We start from the raw sequence: 26642 nt of genomic DNA on the forward strand, positions 1-26642 counted from the left end.
CAGCACAGCCAAACAAACAAACAAATCCTAACAGAAAGAATTCTCTTCCAACACAGGAAGATGTGGGGATGTGGGTTTGATCCCTGGTCATGGGAACTAAGACCCCACAGGCCACAGTGCAACTACACCCACCGTGGGCAACTACTGAGCTAAAATAGTTCATAGTCAACTACAGGCGCCCAAACTAGAGGGGCCCCGTGCTCTGGAGCCCCACCACCACTAGAGAAGCCTGTGCTTTGCAAGGAAGAACCCCATGTGCCGCAACTAAGACCCCCATACAGGAAAATTAATAAACAAATATTTTTAAACAGATAGAATGAAGAAAGAAATCCATGTCAAGGATTGTACGTCCATCTTTCAGCATTTAGTGGCTTCACCAACAATGTCTGTGGCATGGGATGACCCAGACTGAAGGTGCTGAAGAGTGAATAGGTGTCAACACGGACACTTGCTTCTTTCCCCTCACCACGCCTGTCCTTTGCACTAGAGACTTCCTCTAAGGACAGTGAGGAATCATGTTCCTCATATTACGGATCAAATCCCCCCTTTTCCAATCAATTTTACCCACCAGTGGGATAATATGTTGCCCCAAGTTACCTTTAACTCTTCTACATTGGTGCCTTGCACGTCGTAGGAGATAAAAGTAACCGCTGATACAGGGGCTTCTACAGACTCCCTAATTCGTGTTCTTCAGTCAGCACCACGTCCAGAAAGATTCCAAGACCGCTTACAGGGCTGTCATTCCCATCACAGTCACTAGGTGGGGTCCGCCCTCTCGCCTGGGACCTCAGGTCATGACCCCGGAAGCACATCCTTCCTACAGTCCAGAACTGAGACGATGGCGGCGGCGGCCCGAGCGGTGCTGTTTTCTGCGGCGCGGCGGCAGCTCTGCGGTTTCACAGAGAGGCTCCTGATCCGGGGCGCTACTGGGCGGGTGAGCTTCCGTCTACTTGTCTGGGAATCAGGCTAGACCGGGCCTCACCCGCAGGACCCCGTGCGGCGACCCTGAGTTAACGGGCGCCCGGCTGCGCCGCCGGCGTTTGCCCCACACACTTCCAACTGCGGATCCGGCTTTAGCCAAGACCCGTGGGGCATCCGGCTGCCGGGGACGCTTACTTCCCGTCGGTGCTGGGCTGGCTTTGGTCACCCGCAGCGCGTGACCTGCCAGGGACGTGTGGGAAGACCGTGGTTTACTAACCCCCTCCCCCAGTTACTCAGAAGTCATTATAAAGAGTGCGTTTTGATTACCAAAATCGCAGTGGTTGCAGTTGGCGGCGGGGGCGGGGGGGGGGGGTGTTAAAAACTGAGGACTCCCCACCCCATCCGCTCTGAGTTCTCTTTTTGCCTAAAACTGGCTCTCGTCCTGTTCATCAGCTCTGCTTCCTGTGAACCCTGGGGCAGCTAAAGGAAAAGTTTGAATAGGTATTTTTCTCATAAGAGACTAGCTTTCTCTAGAGTTCTTGGAACTTTTAACACATATATAAAGAAGAAAACATATGGGGACCTGCGAATAGTCCATAGTCAGTCAGTCAGCCAGAGTGTATCTTGAGTAATTACCCTTCTTCCTACCTTCTCTTTTTCTGTCCTTTTCAAAACTTTCCTTTTCTTGAACAGTGGAAGCTAAACATTTCTTTACTGTGCGTGTATTTTTATCTTTTTCTCTCCTTTTCTTGACTTTTTTCTCCCCTTCTTGTTCCCTTAATGAATACTAAACATTTCTAGAAGTATTGAAATAAAAGTAGTTTCTTTTAGGATAATGACAAAAACTGTTCATTTTTCTTGAGGAAAGGGCATGTTTGTGGACATGTTGCTGGCTTTAGCAAAGTGGTTGGTTGAGGAATGTTCCTAGGGTAGGCAAAGGGGTGGATCTAGTGGAGTAAAAGTTAAGGAGGAAAGAGTACTTTAGAGTCTCTTTGAGATAGATTTGGTTTTCTAATCAAAAGTTTGTATTAAGAATAGTGATGTGTTTTGCTGCTTCTTTTCTCCCCAACCAGTCATATTTTGGAGGAAACAGATTGAGAAGTACACAGGCTGCTACACAAGTTGTTCTGAATGTTCCTGAAACTCGAGTAACCTGTTTGGAGAATGGACTCAGGGTGGCCTCTGAAGACTCTGGGCTCTCAACATGCACAGTAAGTGATTTAGTTTGACCCCTGATTAGGAGAGAGCAGACCGTATGTGTAAAGCTTGTCAGTAGGTTGGCAGGTAGTTGAAAGTAGCAGCAGTTATTTTGCCTTGGCAAGTGATTGTCACTTGTGAAGCTTTTCTTGTAATACTTCCATACTGGGTGCATGTGTGCTTATTTTAAGTGACTACATCTTGTAGCAGGTTGTATTGTGCAGTGTTTGATAATAATGAGAGCAATATATTTGCTGGACTACTGTGTGCTAAATGTTTTTATATATCTTGTCTTATTTGATCTTTAAAATACTTCTTTGTAGCAGGGATCATTGCATCCATTTTATAGTTGAAAAACAAGATTCTAGAAGTTAAATGGTTTTGTACACAGTCACAACAACTAATACATGACAGAACCAGGATCTTAACCTAGATTTTCTGCCAATCTTTTCTGATGTTCTTTATACTATACTTGGTAATTGAGTGTAGTAACACATTGGGCTAACAATCTGGGTCCTCAGTAAAGCTGGCAAGTAAGTATTTGTGGCACCCAGTAGCCTAACGACTTAAAATTTTTAAATCTCATAATTCATAGGATTATATTGTCAATCCAGTCAAGTCAAAAAAACTTTAATGTTAAGACTGGAAAGCATTTGTCAGAAAAAAGAAGAACACTGCCCCCACCCCACCTTATCCCCTCAAAAGAAGGAAGATGATGTCTTATCTAATTCTTACCTGACTGTATTAAGGTTGGGCTCTGGATTGATGCTGGAAGTCGATATGAAAATGAGAAGAATAATGGAACAGCTCACTTTCTGGAGCATATGGCTTTCAAGGCAAGTTATAAAGATTATTTTTTAAATGCTTTTTAAGAGACAGTAAACACAAAGTCTTATTCTAAGGTAAAGAGAACTACTTCAGAAGTATAGCATCTCTTATTTTTATTATTTTTTAGAATATTTCTTTTTTCAGGATAATTACCTGAAATAATTACTGATAATTGCTCTGTAGAGGTGAAACAAAGATTTTCTCATGGGATGTAAATGTCATCTGAAAGTATGTCACTATTTCTGAAGCCTGATGTAGTTTAGAAACCAAATTTGGTTCTTACATCAAACTGTACATAGGCTTCTGTCCTCATATTCATTGTTTGAACTGTGTAGAACAAATGAGGGATAAAAGGAGAGATTATATATACATATATATATATATATATTTTTTTTTTTTTTCCTCTCTCTCTCTATTTCAGGGGACCAAAAAGAGATCCCAGTTAGATCTGGAACTTGAAATTGAAAATATGGGTGCTCATCTTAATGCCTATACCTCCAGAGAGCAGACTGTATATTATGCCAAAGCATTCTCTAAAGATTTGCCAAGAGGTATTCTTATTTATATTGCAGATATGTAATTTTCACAGGCATTCAAAAATAATTTAGTACTGTTTTCATTATGTTTCTTGAGTAAACCCCAGAAATGTGAAAATAAGTGAATCAAACTCTGGGTGAGAGGGCACCTATTTTTTCTACAAATATGACAGATGGTATTAAATATTTATAGGCTGAAAGATTTCTACAAATCAAGTCCTAACACTTGATTCAAATACTGATTCCTCCAGAGTCATACCTGGGTAGTAAATGATTTTTAATTGTTTTATTATATATTCACTTTTACTGTCTACTTTTTATTTTTGTTTTTTCTCTGTTCTGTTATCTGATTTTTTCATTTCTGTTACAAGCCAGAACATATTTTATATCTTCTGACTGCTGGGCTTTGTTTTTGAACAGAACGTGCTTGCTTCTTTATTGCATTTGCACATTCTGGTTCCTCCTCCTGGAGTGCACTTCTTTCGTAGCTTCCTTTCCATTAATTTTTTTTCAAAGTTCAATTTATTTAGACTAAAACCAAAAAAAATAAACCTAAAACAGCTCACTTATTTTTCCCTCCCCCATCTCTGGCGATGACCAATCTGAATAAAACTGTATCATTAGAATACTTAAGCAATAGTTTGCCCCAACTAACTCCCAGGTTGTCTGGGTTTGTAGCTACTTCTAGAATAAACAAGTGATGGTATTAAATTATATGTGTATATGTGTGTATGTATATATAAATTCTTTGATAGTAGTATATATCCTATTTCTGACTTCATTTGACTTAGAATATCTTTAAGGCCCAATTTAATTTCAGGTATGTTATTGAGGATCTATGCTTTTAAATTTCAGTATTAAGTATACATTAGAAGATTCTGATTAAAACATAAATATTGGGAAATATGAATCCCCACTTTTAGGTACCAGTCTAGACTACTACTGCCAAATAGAGGAGGCTCTTCATACAGGCTCTCTCATTTTCCCATCTATCTGTCTTTGGGCTTTTGCTTACCATCTGGGCATTACTTGTCTGGACAGATGGGGTTTTATTGTTTTAAAATTTTGTTGGAGCGTTTTTTATTTGATTGACAACATGGTGTTAGATGGACAGATAGCTTTAGTTTGGTTTCACAGATCGCTTTCTCCTCTTGGCCATAGTCTCTGTCCCAGCTCATTCTTGCAGTCAGTTCTGTCATTTGGGGCAATGTCAGTTCAGTTCAGTCGCTCAGTCGTGGCCAGCTCTTTGCAACCCCATGAATTGCAGCACGCCAGGCCTCCCTATCCATCACCAACTCGCAGGTAATTAATTACAGGAGGTCCTTGGTACTGGACCATTATTGCTCCTGAAACAAGTCCACTTTAAGTGAACTTAACAGAAGTGTACAGCAGGGTAACAAAATGACAGTTGATAAATTTGTTTTTTTTTTTACTAAAATTTAGATTGTGATTACAATTGTATAGTAATTCTTCAAGGATAGTTGAGGTTTCTCTTCTTTGGAGACGTATGTACTTTCTCTGATAAAATTGCTTAATAGCATGATATATCCTTTAGTTTACTTGTGACTTTTTACAAATTAGGGTCGTTTTTGTATAAATATTTGAAGGTTTCATCAGTTTTCCCCAAGGGTCACTTGATTATCCTTTGATAGTCACATGTATGTCTTTTGGGGTAATTATCTTTACTTCTACTGTTAACTGTTCCAGCTCTGTTGAATCCTCATTTATCAGAGACTTTGATAAACAGAATCTAACCAACACTGATCATTAATTGGAATTAAGTGGGGAAAGATGTTTGAGACAACACTAATTCTGGCAAATTTAGGAATTTTCTCCAAGCTCATCTGTACCACAGGGGCTTATATTTTTCATTTTAATTTAGTCCTTTGAGATATATCAAATGTACAGAAACATTTATTTCTTCCAGTTTAATAATTTATTCATTATTGAGTGCTGGTCACTATCATGGTTTCTGATGCTAATTTAATAGATATTAATAGTGAAAATTAAGACTCTTAGTGTTTCTTCCTGTGTTTTATTTTCAATTAGCTGTAGAAATTCTTGCTGATATAATACAGAACAGCACATTGGGAGAAGCGGAGATTGAACGTGAACGTGGAGTAATCCTTAGAGAGATGCAGGAAGTTGAAACCAATTTACAAGAAGTTGTTTTTGATTATCTTCATGCCACAGCTTATCAAAATACTGCACTTGGTCGGACAATTTTGGGACCAACTGAAAATATCAAGTAGGTATAATTCTCAGATTTTTTTCTTTTTTTGAGAAAAAATTTGAATTGTGAAAATTAGCATTCACAAAGTTTCAGAAAGTTATTTTTTGCCCCCAATAATCTGAATGAAATTGTATCATTACAGTACTTGAACGACCTTTTAGCCCCACTTGATTTCCAGGTATCTGGGTTTATACCTATTTCTGGAGTAAACAAGTGATGATATTACATGTTTTATATATATATATATGTTGAAATTCTTTGATACTTGTTGCATATATCCTATTTCTGACTGCATTTAACTTAGAATAACTTTAAGATCCAATTTAATTGGATATTAAAGGTATATTATGTGAGGTATAAAGGTATATTATATGAGGATCTGTGCTTTTAAATTTCCCTTTAGTACTGCTTTTCTTACTCCATTTACAGATCTATAAATCGTAAGGACTTAGTGGATTATATAACCACACATTATAAGGGGCCAAGAATAGTACTTGCTGCTGCTGGAGGTAAGTTTAAATTTCTGTGACTGTTTTAAACAGAGTGATATGCTTATCAGTTTGATCCTGTTGGGAGATATCTTTAGAGTTTTCATTTACAGGGCAAATTGTTTAGTATGCTGTGTAAGGGCAATGTGGAACACTAAAACCGGACTTCCCCCGTCTTCTCTTTAGTAGTTTTTAACAAGAAAGCTTGGTGAGCCTCTAGTACGTAAGTGTACACACATAATGGAGTTTACTTGCAAGGGAAGGGCGAGTGGGTGAGCTGGAGGAGAATGATAGTTGGTAGACAGTGTTCAACAGTTTGGGAATCTCTTGAGATTTTAAATTATTTCTTGAGAACCAGCTTCATCCTTGGTCAGGCATGGCCTGAGTATGTTACATTGTTTATTCATTCTTTGATTTGTTCCTTCATTCAGTAGATCTGCTAATTACTGAGAAGGGGAAGTATATAAGGGATTTTGAGACTATTTAATGGGAATTTGAACATGAAAGTGGCATGAGGCCACTCCAAGGCCTCCTTGGAGGAGCATGTTTGAAGCTAGTGAAAGAAAGTAAGTTCAGGTTAGATTTTGTTAGATTTCCTGGTAGTCTGACTTTAGGCAAATAGTACATTTTATCGGTTTCCAGTTTTATTTTCTCTTTTTAACACAAAGCGAAGATTTACATGGAATGTTCTTTTGTGTAAATTTTCCTTTAGAAATGACAATAATTTAAAATTCTAGTTGGCCTGGATAGACTTTGAGCTTATTACTTGGGAATAATGAAGAAGATGAAAATGAGGTTAACTGTCAGAAACATGTTACCTTTGTGTGGCTCTATGTTCTCTAAAGTTGTCTTGAGTTAGTAACAGTGTTTCCAAAATGGCTGGTGCTGACTGGAGTTACACAATGAAACTGCCTTGGAAAGGGGACACTGTTGGTTGGATGGGGCCTCAACAGCTAAGTTGTCTAGGAGATTCTGCCATTGTTGATGGCATATGGATGCAGTGGGTTTTGTCACACAGTTCATTGGTTCATTTTGAGATTGTCAGAGTTGGGATATCTTACAATTAATTAATGGCCTATCCTAGATTAATTATCCTTTTGCCTTATTAGTACATAAGTGATGATGTTTCTTATAAACAGTGGTATTATAAATTCAGTGAAATAGGCCAGACCCAGCTTCATTTTAAAAAGAAAATAAATTATTGGCTCCCCTGCCTTTTGGATAGAGGTAAGTGGAGGTGGTACCGGGACAGGAGCTGAATGCCTGGAACATCCCACCAGGAGGGCTACAGATAAAGGTGGTAAAACAGTGGGGGTGGCTGCCAGGTGCTGAGAATTGTGTCCATGCTCATGGGTCTACACTCTCTGCTTGCCATCTTTGTACCACTAAGGTCTTCCTGACCTGATATCCAAGGTGGCTCTCTTATGTAGTGATTGTGAAAAGAATGTGTATATAATCATTCATTCACTGTCTTGTTTTATATCAGAGAGTGTTTGGAAAATATGGGTGTAAGTTGTGCTTTTATGTTCTAATGGAATGTTTCATCCAAAAAAATCTTGTGGCTATATTTTTTAAGGCACTTTACTCATGCCTGAATTTGTCTTGTAAATTTAAGAATCTCACTGAATCTCTTTAGGCTCAAGTTTGGAAAATAGGGCTATAGAATCCAAGTACTTCTTAAATTTTGGATGGCAAATAGTGAGTATTTGATAAGCTATGAATTTATTCAGGAATCTATATGAGGTTATTTTAGTCCTGAATTTTGATAGCAGAGCACAGAGAATAAAACATGTCTTATATCGAGCTTTCTTTAAATGATACAGAGCTCATATTCTTTTCTACTTTAAAAATTTTATTGAAAAGTAACCCCTTTTTGCTAGTTTGCAACTAGGGCTTTTGGGGGCTTCCCTAGTGGCTCAGTTGGTAAAGAATTCACTTGTAATGTAGGAGACCACCTACAGAGCAGGAGACCTGGGTTGGATTCCTGACTCGGGAAGATCCCCTGGAGAAGGAAATGGCAACCCACTCCAGTGTTCTTGCGTGGGAAATCCTATGGGCAGAGGAGCCTACTGTCCATGGGATCACAAGAGTTGGACATGACTTAGCAACTCAACCACCACCACCACCACCATTCTAGGACTTTTACTTAATATAACATGATTTTGTATGGAAAGTAATATCTTCAAGCTATCTTATACTTATCTTTGAATCAGTGGATGAAAACTGATTGTTCTTCAGAATGAGAAATCTGTGCAACTGCAAGTCTTCTCACCAGGGATACAATGTGCTTTGTGAGCTTACTCTTGAAGAAAAGGCTTTTACTGACTGCAAGTAGTCTTTCTGTAACCTGTTACCAGTTATACCACCTTAAGTAAACAGAAGTACTGGCAGTTAATTGTGTGCTTTACATTTTATTGCTGCTGGATATATGAAATATTTTCCTTCAATATAGGAGTTTCCCATGATGAGCTGCTTGAGTTAGCAAAATTTCATTTTGGTGAATCTTTGTCCACACAAAAAGGAGAAATACCAGCTCTGCCTCCGTGCAAATTCACAGGAAGTGAGGTAGGCCAAGCCTCCTAAGCTAGCATTTAACCCTTTTGGTTTCTTGTGTTGTATTTATAACCGTTTGTACAAAATGTGCCTGTTCCTAACAGTAAAATGGAGGAAACCAAAGAAGTCCAAATGCACATGGACTCAGTTGCTAATATTTCTTCCTGTTCCATATATTTAACCACCTATTTTTCTTTTTTAAGGAAAGTATTATTTGGTCTTCTTGACATTTTGCCTATTTTCCTATTGGCAGGGCATAAAAGTAATCTTTTATTTTAAAAACATCCCACATTTTGACACTTTAGATTTATTCCTGACTGAGACTACCCATAGTACATTTCTGGGCATAGCTGTTAAAGCCAGAACTTCTAGAGAAATCTGCTCTGTATCAGCTATTTCTTTAAGCCTCATTAGAAGCTTTGTTTGCCACATTAGGGATGATGCTCATATATTAGTATCTGGAAAGAAGCCTGATGTTGGCAGTTACATGAGACTAGCGTTGGCAATACAAAAACAAGCCTGTTAAGATTAGCCTAAATTTAGACAGAAAGATTCAGACTGATGATTATTTCTGCCAGTAAATAATGCAAAACTTTTTGACCACGTAATTATCTGGTGGTTGTGTCTGTAGTATTTCATCTGGAGATCTTTTGGTGAAAGCCTTCTAACTATGGAGTATAATGAGGCCTGACTGTTTAAAAAACAAGAGTGTCATGGTGGGCATTTTAAGTTTGCAATTAATAGAACTGGTGAATTAGTTTCTTGTCAAGCATGTTATAGAGTGGTAATCTTAACTAGAGCTTTGCATCCTTTATCCCAACTAGATTCGAGTGAGGGATGACAAGATGCCTTTGGCACACCTTGCAGTAGCTGTTGAAGCTGTTGGTTGGGCACATCCAGATACAATCTGTCTCATGGTTGCAAACACACTGATTGGCAACTGGGATCGCTCTTTCGGAGGAGGAATGGTATGTGATTTTAAAGTAAATTTCCATAATAAATGAGAAGATCAAACTGTGCTATGAATTTTGACTTACGTATGAACTGATCCTAGATTGCTCCCAGACATGGAAAAAAACAGTATTTTTTCTTTTGCTATATTGTCAAATTTTGATTAAGGATAGAAGGATTCATTGATAGTACTATATTAATGTTAATAGCCTAATTTTATAACTGTAGTGAAGTTAAATTCATTGTTTTTCAGAAGTGCATATTAACAAGTATTTGGGGGTAAAAAGGATATCTGCACTATATTCTCAAACAGTTGAAAAATATGTTAAAGAGAATGATAAAGGAAAAAAAGTAACAGTTGTTAAGGAATTTGGATAAAGATAATTCTTTGTATAATTTTTGTTCCTATTCTATCTGAAATTACTTCAAAATTATTATTGTTGCTCATTTGCTAAGTTGTGTCTGACTCTGCAACCCCATGGACTGTAGCACACCAGGTTCCTCTATCCTCCCGTGTCTCCTGGAGTTTGTTGAGATTCATGTCCATTGAGTTGGTGATTTCATTCAATTATCTCATCCTCTGCTGTCCCCTTCTCTTCTTGCCCTCCATCCTTCCCACCACCAGGATCTTTTCCAGTGAGCTGAGCCTTCACATCAAAGTATGGTGGCCAAAGTGTTGGAGCTTCGCTTCAGCATCAGTCCTTCCAGTGAATATTCAGGGCTGATTTCCTTTACCATTTAGTTTTCCTTTACCATACTAGTCTGATCTCCTGGCAGTCCAGGGGACTCTCAGGAGTCTTCTCCAGCACCACAATTTGAAAGCATCAATTCTTCCCTGCTCAGTTGTTTGATGGTCCATCTCTCGTATCAGTATTTGACTACTGGAAGAACCATAGCTGTCACTATATGGATGTTTCTCAGCAAAGTGATTTCTCTGCTTTTTAATACACTGTCTAGGTTTGTCATAGTTTTTCATCCAAGGAGCAAGCGTCTTAATTTCATGGCTGCAGTCACCATCCACAGATTTTGCAGCCCAAGAAAATAAATCTGTCACTGCTTCCCCTTTTTCCCTTTCTGTTTTCCATGAAGTGATGGGACTGGATGCCACGATCTTCGTTTTTTGAATGTTGTCTTAAGCCAGCTTTTTCACTCTACTCTCACCCTGAACAAGAGTGTCTTCAGTTCATCTTCATTTTCTGCCATTGTGGTATCCTCTGCATATCTGAGGTTATTGGTATTTCTCCCAGCAATCTTGATTCCAGCCTGTGATTCATCCAGCCTGGCATTTCACATGATGTACTCTGCATAGAAGTTAAATAAGCAGGGTGACAATATATAGTCTTGTCATACTGCTTACCTAATTTGGAACCAGTCCATTGTTCCATGTCTGGTTCTAACTGTTGCTTCTTGACCCGCATACAGGTTTCTCAGGAGACAGGTAAGGTAGTCTGGTATTCCTATCTCTTTTAAGAATATTCCACAGTCTGTTGTGATCCACACAGTAAACAGCTTTGGCGTAGCCAGTGAAGCAGATGTTTTTCTGGAATTCCCTTGCTTTCTCTATGATCCAGTGAACGTTGGCCATTTGATCGCTGGTCCTCTGCCTTTAGTCTAAACACAGCTTGTACACCTAATTCTTGATTAACATACTGCTGACCCCTAGTTTGACGGTTTTGGATTTTGAGCATAAGCTTACTTGCATATGAAGTGAGTGCAGTTGTGTGACAGTTTGAACATTCTTTGGCATTTCCCTTGGAATGAAAACTGACCTTTTCCAGTCCTGTGGCCACTGCTGAGTTTTCCAAATTTCCTGACATTGAGTGCAGCACCTTAACAGCATCATTATACAATTTTTTTTTTCATTATACGATTTTAAATAGCTAACAAAGTGTATATATTTGTACTCAAAGACTTTGACAAAATATATTTCATACAAATATCTTAGGTTCACATGCTATATTTCAGATTTTTAAGCAAACTGCCAAAAGCTCTACAAAGTATGTTGGAAATAACAGTGCATTATTTTACTTTTTAAATTAACCTTTTTTAACTTTTTTGTTGGCAAAGCATATTGGCATAGTTTATTCAGTTTTTTGGTTGATATGGTTATAAATGATTATTTAACCAAGCTGGAACACATACATAATTAATAACCATATCCCACTTCAGTCAGTGCTAGAAGTGGAATGCTGGTTTGGATTAGCCAAGGGATCCTGAGAATGTGCCCGAACTCCAATATGTGAGATCATCCCATTTTTAATTTTAGGGATAGCTCTGTCCTGACAGGATTTGTCACTTTTTGGTTTTAATTTTTATATTGTAGTTGATTTATAATGTAGTTGTGTGAGTTTTGGGTATATAGCTAAGTGATATATTTATATAAATCCATTCACAGAGTATTAAGTTCCCTGTAAGTAAGAGTTCCCTGTGGCATGCATAGGTCCTTGTTGATTATTTTATATATAGTGGTGTGTATATGTTAATCCCAAACTCAAAGTCTGTGAGTCTGTTTTTCTTTTGTAGATAGTTTTTTAAGATTCTACATATGTGATATATTTGCTTTTCTGTGACATAGTATGATAATCTCTTAGTATGATAATGTATTATTTTAGAAGTGGGTGCAGCTTCTAAGGATTTTAACATTATGACTTTCTCTGGGGATGATGCATTGGGCTGGTAAGGTAACTATAATTGTTAGTTTCATTGAATTTTAGCTTTTTATTGAGTTATTGCTGAATAAAACTGAGAAACAGCCTTTTTGGGCAGTCACTATTTCTACACCTCATTTTTCTTTCTGGTAGTCTGAACATGTATACCTACAGTTCTCTTGGACAATTTCTTTTCCTTACAGAATTTATCTAGCAAGTTGGCCCAGCTTACCTGTCATGGCAACCTCTGCCATAGCTTCCAGTCTTTCAATACTTCCTACACAGATACAGGATTGTGGGGAATCTATATGGTTTGTGAACCAGCCACTGTTGCAGATATGCTACATGTTGTTCAAAAAGAATGGTGAGAAAATAATTTAAATCTTGCTTAAGAATTACCAATTTAGACTAGTTTCTTCTTTTACACTGTTGACAGTGATTAATTTTTTAAGGTGATAGCATTTTATTAAGAGAACAAGACTAAGTACTGTTCAATAGTAGCAATTGTTGCAGTGTTTTAAAGATCACATTTCTTCTGGGTTTCATGTGAAGCTGATTTATATTATAGAAAGTTTTTTTTTTATTTATTTATTGTGCGCTCCCCCCCATAGAAAGTTCTTAATTATTAAGTAGCAGATTACTTCAGAAAGAGCTTAAAAGTTAAAAATGTTTAAATGCCAACTAGAATTTTAGGAAGTATTTCTAAACCTATCTGGCTTGGAAAGGCTATGTTATAAAAATGAACCTGAAGTTGCCATTATTAAAAGAAATGTAGTGTTTTAGTCAAAACTAGTACCTTGAGACAGGTGAAAGGTCCCACAGCTTCTTGGAAAACTGTTATTTAGCTCTGGTCCCTTTCCTACTCTTTCACACTCTAGCTAGATGTGAAGTGAAGTGAAATAGCTCAGTCGTGTCCAATTCTTTGTGACCCCATGGACTGTAGCCTTCCAGGCTCCTCCATCCATGAGATTTTCCAGGCAAGAGTACTGGGGTGGGTTGCCATTTCCTTCTGAAGGGGGTCTTCCTGACCCAGGGATTGAACCCAGGTCTCCCACATTGCAGGCACATGCATTACTGTCTGAGACAGACTTAAAGAGATGTAATAATTAATTACTAGGTTTAAGTTAGACTCAGCTAGATTCTTTTGAGAAACCAGTGACCCACTGATCTATCATCTATCCCCTAGCAAGTCAAATCCTAATGCATGGGGATTCACAAATTTTCAAAATGACTGTAGAACTTCTCAAAATGTAGTTAGCCTATTTTTATATTGTAGTGAATCTCTGCTAACCATATCACTTTTGAGAAGTTAACCCAACCAGGAAAATAATCAGCAGTATTTTAACTTTTATCTAACTGTTGGAATCAGTAGTTACTGTTGACAGTAACAAAAGTTACTATTTCAACTTTTTACTAAACTGAATTCATAATCACTTGTACATTGTGGTGTAACAGATAATATAGCACCCTTTCTTTCTTTAGGTCATTAACTCATAAAACACATAACATTTTCAAATTACTTGACCTTTGATTTTTTCCAAATGGTTTTTAGGATGCGACTATGTACAAGTGTCACTGAAAGTGAAGTTGCACGAGCCAAAAATCTTCTGAAGACAAACATGTTGCTGCAACTTGATGGTAAAAGAATAAAGACTTAATGTCTTATTTTCACATGGTTGGTTGATCTATATTTCAGTCCTTAGATTTCCTTTTTCTTTAAAACAGGTTCCACTCCCATCTGTGAAGATATAGGTAGGCAAATGCTATGCTATAATAGAAGAATTCCCATCCCTGAGCTTGAAGCAAGAATTGATGTAAGTAGTCCTTAGATAGTGTTGGATCTGTGCAAAACTATCTTTGTTATTAATGCAACAGCTGAAGATAGGCATCATAAAACTTGCTTTAGCTCTAAAACATTCCAGGTATACAATGTCTTTACTACTAGAAAAAAACTCTGAATGCTTGTATCTTCAATTTTTCAGGCTGTAAATGCTGAGATAATTCGAGAAGTGTGTACCAAATATATTTATGATAAGAGTCCAGCTGTTGCTGCTGTTGGTAAGCCTGACTCCTAGTCTCCCATGCAGAAAGTTGGCTAAGGACTTTCCTTCGAATTTAGTTGTAACTGTCTTTTCTTTTAAATCCTTAGGTCCTATTGAGCAACTACCAGATTTTAACCAGATTTGCAGTAACATGCGCTGGCTTCATGATTAAAAATGGTCCTAATAAACATTTGGAACATTATAAAACTGAGACCCGTAAGTCATAAAGAAAAAAAAAATCTATACTGGTAAATATGAATAACTTTGAAAGGATAAGACCACCATAATGAATGGTTAGATCTCTGAACTCTGAGAAATTATGCTGGGACACACTTTAAGTATAATTTTAAGAATGAAAATTTGTATAGTATTTTCAGTTTTATTATAAAAATGCATACACAACGAAGATTGTCATAAGTCATTTCTTGCCTCTACTTGCATTCAGCACTTGTTCTTGAGCAGCTTTCTTTGCTTTTACCATCTCAACCAGTTCCTAGGAAGAAGACAAACATTTTACTTAGACAAAGTTGTCAGGATTTGCAGACATTTCTAGTGTGTGATATAAATATGTAAAACATTCCAATTGGATAAATCTGTACTGAAAAGGTTGATTTTTTTTTAACTAACTGCCAGAGCTAGGAAATTTCTAATACTGGCCCCACAACTATGGTGGTGTTGAAATAAGCACAAAAACATGATTTAAATGATAATAGAATCTATAAACTAAAGATCTACAACCTTGTATCGCTTCATGCAGTCCTTCTTTGTCCTGCCAGGCACTGCTTCTGCTATTTTTTCCCATCTTTCAGGTGTGTTTACTGGGTATGTTTTCAAAGCTTGTTCCAAAAGCTTCTGTTCTTCTGTTGTCCAAGGGGTGAAATCTGTGCATGGACCTGTTTAAGAAACAAATTTTATTTGAAACAGTTATCCTAATTGATAGAAAACTGCTTTGGAACACCTGCTCAGATGAGTCATTTGGTAAGTGCCCATCTGAATCTGGTGTGTAATCTTGAACTACTTTGAGATTAGACACACGTATACCAGTATTGAGTTGACCACAAAGTTTTTCTGTCTTATGGAAAAACCCAAACAAACTTTGTGGCCAACCCAATATTAAGTGGGGAAAAAAAACTTTAGGTAGCTCACATCCCAGGAAATTATCAGAGACAAAAGAAATGCTTTGTATTTCTGGTCTCAAAATATACTTGCCAGACATTTTTTTAAAAATCAGATTTAAAATATACAGTTGGACTGCTGGGTTCAAAAACACAATCATAAGTCACTTTAGATTTCTGATAATCTAAATCTAGTTCCTTATAGCATAGAGAAAAGAGCTGCCTAATTACACAACTTTTAGCTGGATGAGAGTCTGTAAACCACTATTTTACACTGGAAAAAACGATTTTAACAAAATTAAGGCAGGTACCCAATGCTGTAGAGGCGATGTGAGACTAGACTCCATGTTCCTGTCTGCCACTGTCAGCACATCCACTAAAGCCTGTGCTGTACATCTCTACTAAACCAAATCTGTGTGTCTGATGGAAAACTTCACAAATGTATCACAAATACATTCCCTCCTAAGGATGTAAGAAGTGCACATCCCACTTTTGTAGGAAAATTAAAATGGTTAAAAAGCTGACATGGTTTAGTAGTAAGTCTAAGTTAAGGGACTGATAGCTTAAGTTATTTCAGACCATGCAATGAGAACACAGTGGCACCCATCTTGCCAGTAATGAAACTACTACTTCAAATGGTATCTGGGGATGAAGTCTGGAAATCTAAGTTATTTCCCAATTAAAAAATACTCATAGGCACAGTGAATAAGTTAAAAAACAATACACCTGAAAAACAAACAAACCACAATACGCCTCAAAACAAGGCAGAGAACTTCCATTTAAAGACAGATTAAAGACTTTTTTGGAAGTCTGGAAAGCCAGACTTTTTTCTGGCTTTTTTGAAGTCAGCTTTTAAGTTCCAGAAAGCCTTTAAGTGGAATTTTATTAGTTTGAAGACCTGTTTAACATCATAGATTTCACTCACTCTCTCTCTCGGAAAAAAGATGGAACTGGCATGTAATTATTATCTGCTATTATTATCCAAGTATTGGGTTGGCCAAAAAGTTCATTTGGGTTTTTTATAACATTTTCTGGAAAAACCTGAATGAACTTTTTGGCCAACCCAGTACTTCATAATACCAAAATGAATGAAATGTGAAATTTCTATGAGAAATCACCATTCCAAAAAATGCAGCCAGCTTGCTGTTTACTGGTACAGTTGCAGAGAGGGGGGCCTGCCCATTTAAATCCATAGAAGAGATAAAGGAGTCGGGCCCAAGTACCACATCACCGCCAATCACTCCTGCCCTCACAGGGTCACCCACTTGCCAGAAAACAACCATTGTCTGCCTCAAGCATGTAAATTAGTCCCACAAAAAAGGGCTGAGAATAACCATAATCTCTGAACATGTCTGCATTTTGTGGAGGGCATAAGGGAACAAGAGCATTATCTCCTTTAGACCTGCCCTCCAAGTGTCCTGAAATGTCCACTTTGTTACTTATCTTTCTTGTGCTCAATTGGTCTGTAGTTTCTGGCTTTTTGTGGCCCCATGGACTGCAGCCTGTCAGGTTCATCTGTCCATGGAATTTTCCAGGCAAGAATACTGGAATAGTTGCCACTTCTACTCCAGGTAACATTCTTAAAAGAGCCAAAATAATACTCAGCCTAGACAAAAGTCACCCTTGATTTTGCAAATGCAACAAGCGAACACAATGATTTTTTACTCTTCATAGAACATTCTAAGTCTCTTCTGTTAAAATATTTTCAAATTGAAATACAGGATAATAAATCAGACTAAGAACATAGGAAAAGTAGCATGCTAAGATAGGGACAGGAGATCACAGAGTCAAAGCTGTTAATCCCAAAACAGATCTGGTACTGTGATCTGGGAAGTGTATTCAGGATTAGCTTAGTTAGGGAGAAAGGACTGCTGGCTCACAAATGCATGAGGTCCAAGAGAACTTTTCAAACTTTTGTCAACAACTCATAGGAAAAATGTATCACATCCCAAATACATATACACATGAATAAAAGTTTCACAAATACCCACTTGTATAACAGATGTAATGCCCTCTGATATTTTCTATTCATGACCCATTAAACTGATTTCATGATCCATTGAGTCATAATTTGCATTTGAAACACACTGATCCAGAGTAATCAGATTAGCTAGAACACTCAAGACAATGTCAGCATAACAAATTGTGTCTGTGCAACTTGTTCTGAACCACGTGAATTATAGGCATGCTGCCCCTCTACTCCTGTCTTCTCTTAAAAACTAGGACATTTCCTTATATATAGTGTATTTTTCAAAATCAAGAAGTTAACCTCGATAAAAAGTTAAAGACCTTATTTAAATGTCAATTGTCCTAATATCCTTTAATACTGATTTGTAAAATTTGATAAACAAAACAAACACACCCCTCCCCTCATGGCATATGAAATGGAAGAATTGCAGTTCTCAGTGGTGTTGAAGTCAGTCAGTCCTAAAGATTACACCTTCCAGTCCGCTAAATGCTTTAATTCCCAGTCATTCTGCATGTAGGCCTTAGATCTTGTATATTCTCAGATAGACACAAGGTTTTGGCATTTTCTAATCAGAAGAATGAAATTTCATTACCTTCAAATCGTTCTGAAGGTGTTGCATTGTCTGCCTGAGGCACCACGCCATGTTCTTTCTTAAATTTATCAAAAGCCTTTTTATTTATGTCATCCTTCTGATGAGGGTCTGAGAAGGGAAAAAATTTTTTTTAATATAATACAATTCATCTCAGTCTTTCATTAAATTGCATAGATTACTTTTAAAATATGTATCTAAGGTAACAAACTGATTTGGCAAAAACTAACTCACCAAGTTTTTGAAGGCTCTTTGCTTTGCCAATAACATCTTTGGCGGTTCTCTTAACTCCAGAAGAAGAATGTATATTCATGTAATTAGCGATAACTTCCCATCTGGAAAATTGGATATAATAATGAGAAAAAAGAAACCAAAACAAAACTCAGAATGACCCAACATTTTTACTGCAGAAGGGTTAACTATAACATCTAAAGAATCAGCTCTAAATTGGTGCTCTAATTATTACTATTGCCTGGACTTGAGTGCTTAAATCAGCTGTGTATAATCTTGGTTTCAAGTTTGTATAAAATCTTAGATTATGTAAAAAATCAACAAATAAAAGCACACATTTGTGTACACTGCCATTTCGACATACTTTTTTAAGCTCCAGGTTGAGGTGGGAAGTAATAAAGGCGAATTAAGACTAAAGAGAAGCCATGGAACACAAAACCTAGTGCCTCGTATAAGCCACAATGGAATAGGGCAAGATGACAGTCAAGGTTTATGTCTCATGATCCTTAATTTCCTGAGAACTGATGATGCATCCTGCTGTATATATGGATCTTTGTATGTCTGCTGGTGTAAGCTGTTAAGACTAGCAGGTTCAAAATGAACACTCTGCTTTTTACATTTTCCACCGTGGCACAGAATTTAGCATCCAGACCCAAGCACATCCTTGGAAACTTGCTGTAATATGCTGCTATTTCAGATGCTTGTCTACATAATCCTGAGGCTCCAGTGAAGAGAAGCTTCATTAGAACCAATACCTTGAATTTGTTCCAGCAGGGAAGAGATTCACAGCTTTAATGAGTAACTGCAGATCATCTTCTGACCAGTGTTTACTTCCGTTTCCGCCTCCGCCAGCTGACTTCTCTGCATTCTTAGATGCTTGGCGCATACGAGCCTCAGCTTCCTCTTTCTCCTTTCTAATTTGCTCATTTATTTCTTCTATCTACACAAATATCATAGGTAAGTCAGGGACTTAAAGCATCTTACTACTCTGAGCGCTCTTTCTGGCTGGGCCCCTGTGGTTCTCGACCCTCAGCATCATCCAGACAAGGACCCTACACTGCCCCAGCCAGGCTGCATATCTCTGCTTCAAGGAACCAAGAACCAGCCTCAGCCTAACCTACACTATTCCTGTCACATGATATCTATTTGCTGTGGACACTACTTGTCAAATCTACAGTCAGTGGGTTACTCACCCACAAGGCAACTTCAAAGCTCGTATCTATCCACTCTCTTGCAGACAGTATCATTTATTCTCTACACAAAGGGAGCAGCACGGCAACGCGCCCTTGGTTTAATCTTTAACTTCTACCTTTTACACTGTCACTTCCAGTGTACCTTCAAACATGCACAAGTGACAACAAAAACAAAAACATGCCTTTACTTGATGTTGCTTCTGCTATCTTGGGAGTCATCTTTGACTCATTTTCCCACTTCAGACCCTTAGAACGAGTCACCAAGTCCCACAGATTTCAGTGATTCCCATCATCACTCATAGTCCAAGTCCTCCAAGTGAGATTCTTAACACTAGTCACTTACACTCATCCAATGCCTCTTGTCTACAAATGCCAGGTTAATAGCAGTGTTAACCCTGTGCTATTCAAAAGAGCTGTGCTTATAGAAACTAGTCATCTTGGTATTCAAATCTTGCTTAATTTGACTCTACTCTTCTTAACCAACTTAATCTCCCACTTCCCCCCATCAATTGTCTACTCCTACCTGTATTTTATGGTTCATGCCGCTCCCCTGACCTTCATTTAACAATGTCATCTTTCAAAACTGGCTCAAACCCTTCACTGAGCTTCCCTGACCACGCCAACCTTGTGTTGGCACTTCCTCTCTAAGCGACACACAGTATTTACTGGAGGTCCTGCATCCTCTGATCCTTAGGCCTTTTCTCTTTAGTGTAACTGTTCCTGAACTTTGTGGCAGCAATAAATAGCATGAGACCTTCTCCACATCACCTAGGCACAGGGTTATACATAGCAGCTACTAACACTTGTTGCACTGAATTGAATTTCTGGGCCTGTTTCCTCATCTGTAAAATAAAAGGTGTAAACTAGACAGAATAAAAATCTCTTTTGGTTCTAAATGTTATTATCCTACAAAAATGCTCAAGGAATTAATCAACACAATTTTTTTTAACAGTGATTCTGAAAAATCTATGATTAATGTGCTAGATGACCACAAATCAAACATATATGATAATAAGCATAAATACTTAAATCCAGTTTACATCAACCCAAACAGAAATGAGACACTTTCTGCCCCTACAGTAACTTCCATGTCAGGTGGGGAAATACTGAGGTGAAAGCAGTCCTGAGGCAGATTAAGTGCTAAATATAGGCAGAAGTCACATGGTTACCTGTTTTTCCAGAGCAGCCTTTCCTACTTCTTTAGTAGACGATGTAAGTGTTTCATTCAAGCACTGTAAACTTAAAAGAAAAAAGGGGATGGAACTTTATCCTAAGCCCAACAGAAGACTTCAACAGCAGCTTTATAGTTATACCTTGCTAATTCAAGCCGATCACAAAGTTTTTCCACTTCTTCCATCATTTTAACACGTTCTGCCTCACTGTCAGAAAAGTGATTCCAGGTCTAGAAGTATAAACACAAACATTTTCATCTTCTATCTACTGGCACTTAAGACATCCATAAACACAATTACAAAGCTTGAAGTTTTCAAGAAGTTCTTAAGTTGAACATGTTGCCCTTCTGATCACCAAGAACCACATTCCTAGGGCACCTCCCAAGGCTCTCCTTGGCCAGCCAGCAATAAAGAGGCATCAGCAAATGGATGCAGGAGCAAAACGGAAACAACGTGATGGTGCAGAAGACCTCTGCATGTTATAAAACTGATTCCTCACAGAAACCGAAGAATCAAGAAACTCTTTACAACAAAATCCCTTTGTCAGGCTGCCTGTTCTATCTAGTGTGTGTGCCAAACTATTAAAAAATAATGTGTTAAGGAATAGGAAGTCCAGCAACACCTGCTGACAAGAGATGATACTTAGAGGAATGTCATGATGTGCATGGATGAACAAGAATCGGAAAGTACTTCTCACGCCCCTATAAGCTGCTGCTGACACATCTCCCGTCCCTCGCTTCTCCTTGCTCCCTTACTCCATGCAACCTGGTGCTAAGGTTCCAATGCTGCTTTTACTGGGACACTTCCCTAGGCTTCCGAAAGCTTTACTGATTTTCTTCCTACCTCTTTGGGTCACTCCTTCTCAGGCTCCGCTCCCTCTCAGTTCAGTCACTAAGTCATGTACGACTGTGCGACCCCATGGACTGTAGCACGCCAGGCTTCCCTGTTGACCACCAACTCTGGAGCTTACTCAACTCATGTCCATCGAGTCAATGATGCCATCCAACCATCTCATCCTCTGTTGTCCCCTTCTCCTCCTGACTTCAATCTTTCCCAGCATCAGGGTCTTTCCCAAAGAGTCAGTTCTTTGCATCAGGTGGCCAAAGTATTGGAGATTCGGCCTCGGCGTCAGTCCTTCCAATGAACATTCAGGACTGATTTCCTTTAGGATTGACTGGTTGGATCTCCTTGCAGTCCAAGGGACCTCAAGAGTCTTCTCCAACACCACAGTCAAAAGCATCAATTCTTCGGCACTCAGCTTTCTTTATAGTCAGTCCAACTCTCACAACTGAACATGACTACTGGAAAAACCATAACTTTGACTAGATGGACCTTTGTTGGCAAAGTAATATTTCTGCATTTTAATATGCTGTCTAGGTTGGTCATAGCTTTTCTTCCAAGGAGCAAACATGTTTTAATTTCATGGTGGCAGTCACCATCTGCAGTGATTTTAGAGCCCAAGAAAATAAAGTCTGTTACTGTTTGCGTTGTTTCCCCATCTATTTGCCATGAAGTAATGAGACCAGATGCCATGATCTTAAGTTTTTTGAATGCTGAGTGTTAAGCCAACTTTTTCACTCTCTTCTTTCACTTTCATCAAGAGGCTCGTCAGTTCCTCTTTGCTTTCTGCCATAAGAGTGGTGTCATCTGCATGTGTGAGTTATTGGTATTTCTCCTGGCAATCTTGATTCCAGCTTGTGCTTCACCCAGCCTGGCATTTTGCATGATGTACTCTGAATGTAACTTAAATAAGCAGGGTGACAATATACAGCCTTCCCAATTTGGAACCAGTCTGTTGTTCCATGTCCAATTCTAACTGTTGCTTCTTGACCTGCATACAGATTTCTCAGGAGACAGGTAAGATGGTCTGGTATTCCCATCTCTTTAAGAATGTTCCAGTTTGCTGTGATCCACACCGTCAAAGGCTTTCGCGTAGTCAGTAAACAGAAGTAGATGTCTTTCTGGAACTCTTGCTTTTTCTATGCTCCAACAGATGTTGGCAATTTGATCTCTGGTTCCTCTGCCTTCTCTAAATCCAGCTTGAACATCTGGAAGTTCTTGGTTCATGTTCTGTTGAAATGTTGCTTGGAGAATTTTGAGCATTACTTTGCTAGCATGAGATGAGTGCAATTGTGTGGCAGTTTGAGCATTCTTTGGCATTGCCTTTCTTTGGGATTGGAATGAAAACTGGCCTTTTCCAGTCCTGTGGCCACTGCTGAGTTTTCCAAATTTCCTGGCATATTGAGTGCAGCACTTTTGCAGCATCATCTTTTAGGATTTAATATAGCTCAGCTGGAAATCCATCACCTCCACTAGCTTTGTTCGTAGTGATGCTTCCTAAGGCCACTTGACTTCGCATTCCAGGATGTCTGGCTCTAGGTGAGTGATCATACCATTGTAGTTATCTGGGTCATGAAGATCTATTTTGTATAGTTCTTCTGTGTATTTTTGCCACCTCTTCTTAATATCTTCTGCTTCCGTTAGGTCCATACTGTTTCTGTCCTTTATTGTGCCCATATTTTCATGAAGTCTTCCCTTGGTATCTCTAATCTTGAAGAGATCTCTAGTCTTTCCCGTTCTATTGTTTTCCTCTTTTTCTTTGCATTGATTACTAAGGAAGGTTTTCTTATCTCTCCTTGCTATTCTTTAGAACTTTGCATTCAGATGGGTGTATCTTTCCTTTTCCCCTTTGCCTTTTGCTTCTCTTCTCAGCTATTTGTAAGGCCTCCTCAGACAGCCATTTTGCCTTTTCTTTTTCTTGGGGATGGTCTTGATCACTGCTTTCTGTACAATGTCACGAACCTCTGTCCATAGTTCTTCAGGCATTCTATCAGATCTAATCCCTTGAATCTGTTTGTTACTTCCACTGTATAATCATAAGGGATTTGATTTAGATCATACTTGAGTGGTCTAGTGGTTTTCCCTATGTGTGTATTAGTTGCTCAGTCGTGTCTGACTCTTCGCAATCCCATGGAATACAGCTCACCAGGTTCCTCTGTCCGTGGGATTCTCCAGGCAAGAATACTGGAGTGGGTTGCCATTTCCTTCTCCATTTAAGTGTGAATTGTGCAGTAAGGAATTCATGATCTGATCCAGTCAGCTCCCAGTCTTTTTTGCACTGACCATATAGAGCTTCTCCATCCTCGGCTGCAAGGAATATAATCAATCTGAATTTTGTATTGACCATCTAGTTATGTACATGTGTAGAGATGTCTCTTGTGTTGTTGGAAGAGGGTGTTTGCCATGACTAGTGCATTCTCTTGGCAAAACTCTGTTAGCCTTTGCCCTGTTTCATTCTGTACTCCAAGGCCAAACTTGCCTGGTACTCCAGGTATCTCTTGACTTCCTATTTTTGTATTCCAGTTCCCTATGATGCAAAGGACATCTTTTTTGGGTGTTAGTTCTAGAAGCTCTTGTAAGTCATCATAGAACCATTAAACTTTAGATTCTTTGGCATTAGCGGTTGGGGCTTAGACTTGGATTACTGTGATACTGAATGGTTTGCCTTGGAAACAAACAGAGATCATTCTGTCATTTTTGAGACTGAGCCCAAGTACTGCATTTTGGACTCTTGTTGACTATGAGGGTTAGTCTATTTCTTCTAAGGGATTCTTGCCCACAGCAGTAGATATAATGGTCATCTGAATTAAATTCACCCATTCCCATCCATTTTATTTAGTTCACTGATTCCTAAAACGTTGACATTCACTCTTGCCATCTCTTGTTTGACCACTTTCAATCTACCTTGATTCATGGACCTAACACTCCAGGTGCAATACTGTTCTTTACAGCATCGGACTTGACTTCCACCAGTCACATCCACAGTTGGGTGCTGTTTTTGCTTTGGTTCCGTCTCTTCAAATTTCTGGAGTTATTTCTCTGTTCTTCTCCAGCAGCATACGGGGCACCTACTGACCTGGGGAGTTCATCTTTCAGTTTCGTATCTTTTTGCCTTTTCATACTGTTCATGGGCTTCTCAAGATAAGAATACCGAAGTGGTTTGCATTCCCTTCTCCAGTGGAACACGTTTTGCTAGAACTCTCCATCATGACCTGTCTGTCTTGGGTGGCCCTACAAGGCATGGCTCATAGTTTCACTGAGTTAGACAAAGCTGTGGTCCATGTGATCAGTTTGGTTAATTTTCTGTGATTGTGGTTTTCATTCTGTCTGCCCTCTGGTGAATAAGGATAAGAGGCTTATGAAAGCTTTCTGACAGGAGATTGACTCTGGGCAGGGCCCGGCCTGAGTGGAGCGGGGAACTGGGTCTGGTTCTGATGGGTGGGGCTATGCTCAATCTTTAATCCGATTTTCTGTTGATGGGCGGGGCTGTCTTTCCCTCCCTTCAAATGGCAACCCATTCCAGTATCCTTGCCTGGAAAATCCCCTGGTAGGCTACAGTCCATGGGGTTGCAAAGAGTCGGACACGACTGAGCGACTTCACTTTCACTTTTCATTTTCTTCCTTAACACCACCTGTTTGGTACTTTCTCAACCTGATACTCATCTTTAATTATTTCAATTGCCTGTTTTCTTGTCATTCTCCATCATTAAATAGTGGATTCCTGAAAGCAAAGACTGTGTTATCATTATATCAACATTAGTTGTGACTGCTTGGCACATACTTAGTGCCTATCAGATATGTGTTGAATGAATAAAAGAACTTATGCTGGAAAGGAGCAATAATAAAAAGTTACCAAAGGCCAGAACTTTAATCCTCTTTTATGTACCATCTCTAAGAACTATTTAAACTTTCTATTTTCTAACTAACTTTTAAAGTTTTTGATTCAGTTCTCCTTATGCCAAATCTAACAAGTGCTACATATGAATGATCTCCTCTCATCTTTGTAACTCTTTCTAGGTATTACTTCAGTTATTGTAAAGGGGAGGAAGATGAGACACAAACAGGCTGAGGGAAGCTCCTGAGAACCATAGTCAGGACAAGGAAGTAGAGAATGACTTCAAATCTAAGCTGCTAGCCCGGAGCCCCTGCTCTCAACAACTATAACACACTGCATTCTTTTCAATTTTCTAGGTGAAATCTGAGGAAAATATTTCATTTTTTGTATTTAGATTTTCCCCTTGTCAAAAGTCTGAAGAGACAGATTGTATTTTTATTAAATGTCTTTCAAAGCCTAGTGATGGGGCAGTTTTAATTTCAATTTTATTAAGTGAAGATTTAAGATGCCATTTATTAGAATACATATTCTAGTGTCTGGAGCCTCTAGACAGTTACATGAAAGAGTTTTCTGTACATAGTAAGCATGAACATACTTGCTGAATTAAACTACAATGGTGCAGTATATGGTGTGGCAATCTCTAGCTTGGAATTTCACTAATTTATTCATTTGATGCTGTGTGGTATGAAATAATATTGGTCTCTAACTTTACCAGTTTAAAACCTAAGACCATCTCTTGGAAAAAACTACATTTGAAAACTTTAAGGCCTTTTTAGTCAGTATTTTTAGTAAAATCTATATTTGAACACAAATTACCAGCACTGAACTAAATAATATCCCTTTATTTAGACAAAAATGAAAGCTTTTAGATCCTTAAAAGCAACCCATGTTTAACTTCTAAAAGAACTTTTTCTGTGATAAAAATTAATTTTACAGTATTAAAGAAGCAACCAGACAAAACCAATTCGTGGTACATTCTTAGAATAAATGATCTGATTTCTCCAACTGGGGGAAAGGGGTGAGATAGTGGTGGTAGGGGACCTGTGACAGACACAACCAGGAGATACACAGCTGACACTGTTGCTCTTATTTAGATCCTAATTTGAACAATTCAAGTATAAAAAGATGTTAAGATAATCGAGAAGATCTGAATATGGAACATGTATTAAAATAATAAGCTTTTTTCTTTTTGATGGTTTAAAAAGCCAAGATAGTTATTTTAAAAACAAACAAAACACGACCCTATCAGAGTTGCATACTGAATATGCATGTGTGAAATTTTTAAAAAGTGAATTTTAAAA

The 26642-nt window shown here is 38.4% G+C and overlaps 3 protein-coding genes across 4 annotated transcripts in view; 1 reads left to right on the top strand and 2 right to left on the bottom strand.

Moving 5' to 3' along the window:
• NAPEPLD (N-acyl phosphatidylethanolamine phospholipase D) overlaps nucleotides 1-703 on the bottom strand; it is a 99223-nt gene extending 98520 nt beyond the window's left edge. Inside the window, exon 1 of the mRNA XM_065939975.1 lies at nucleotides 598-703. The gene's annotated coding sequence lies outside the window, so the exon portion shown is untranslated. The remainder of the gene's footprint in view (nucleotides 1-597) is intronic.
• Nucleotides 704-787: 84 nt separating this feature from the next.
• On the top strand, nucleotides 788-14604 carry PMPCB (peptidase, mitochondrial processing subunit beta). The gene is made up of 13 exons (XM_065939971.1): nucleotides 788-934; nucleotides 1995-2132; nucleotides 2868-2954; nucleotides 3368-3497; nucleotides 5532-5730; nucleotides 6145-6224; nucleotides 8656-8768; nucleotides 9581-9724; nucleotides 12559-12719; nucleotides 13908-13993; nucleotides 14081-14169; nucleotides 14338-14413; nucleotides 14505-14604. The coding sequence occupies exons 1-13, from the start codon at nucleotides 839-841 to the stop codon at nucleotides 14567-14569; spliced, it is 1464 nt and encodes a 487-aa protein (XP_065796043.1). The 5' UTR covers nucleotides 788-838; the 3' UTR covers nucleotides 14570-14604.
• Nucleotides 14605-14756: 152 nt separating this feature from the next.
• The window catches only part of DNAJC2 (DnaJ heat shock protein family (Hsp40) member C2), a 30134-nt gene continuing 18248 nt past the window's right edge, over nucleotides 14757-26642 (bottom strand). For both annotated transcript variants that reach the window (XM_065939970.1, XM_065939969.1), the window contains exons 11-17: nucleotides 20808-20896; nucleotides 20664-20733; nucleotides 19057-19241; nucleotides 18305-18405; nucleotides 18074-18181; nucleotides 15136-15290; nucleotides 14757-14890 (exon numbers count right to left, since the gene is read on the bottom strand). In XM_065939970.1, coding sequence (XP_065796042.1) covers nucleotides 14816-14890; nucleotides 15136-15290; nucleotides 18074-18181; nucleotides 18305-18405; nucleotides 19057-19241; nucleotides 20664-20733; nucleotides 20808-20896 — 783 coding nt within the window. In that variant the 3' untranslated portion in view covers nucleotides 14757-14815. The remainder of the gene's footprint in view (nucleotides 14891-15135; nucleotides 15291-18073; nucleotides 18182-18304; nucleotides 18406-19056; nucleotides 19242-20663; nucleotides 20734-20807; nucleotides 20897-26642) is intronic.

The sequence above is a fragment of the Muntiacus reevesi genome, chromosome 6 (genome assembly GCF_963930625.1).
Source record: "Muntiacus reevesi chromosome 6, mMunRee1.1, whole genome shotgun sequence".
NCBI classification, from domain to species: Eukaryota; Metazoa; Chordata; class Mammalia; order Artiodactyla; family Cervidae; genus Muntiacus; species Muntiacus reevesi.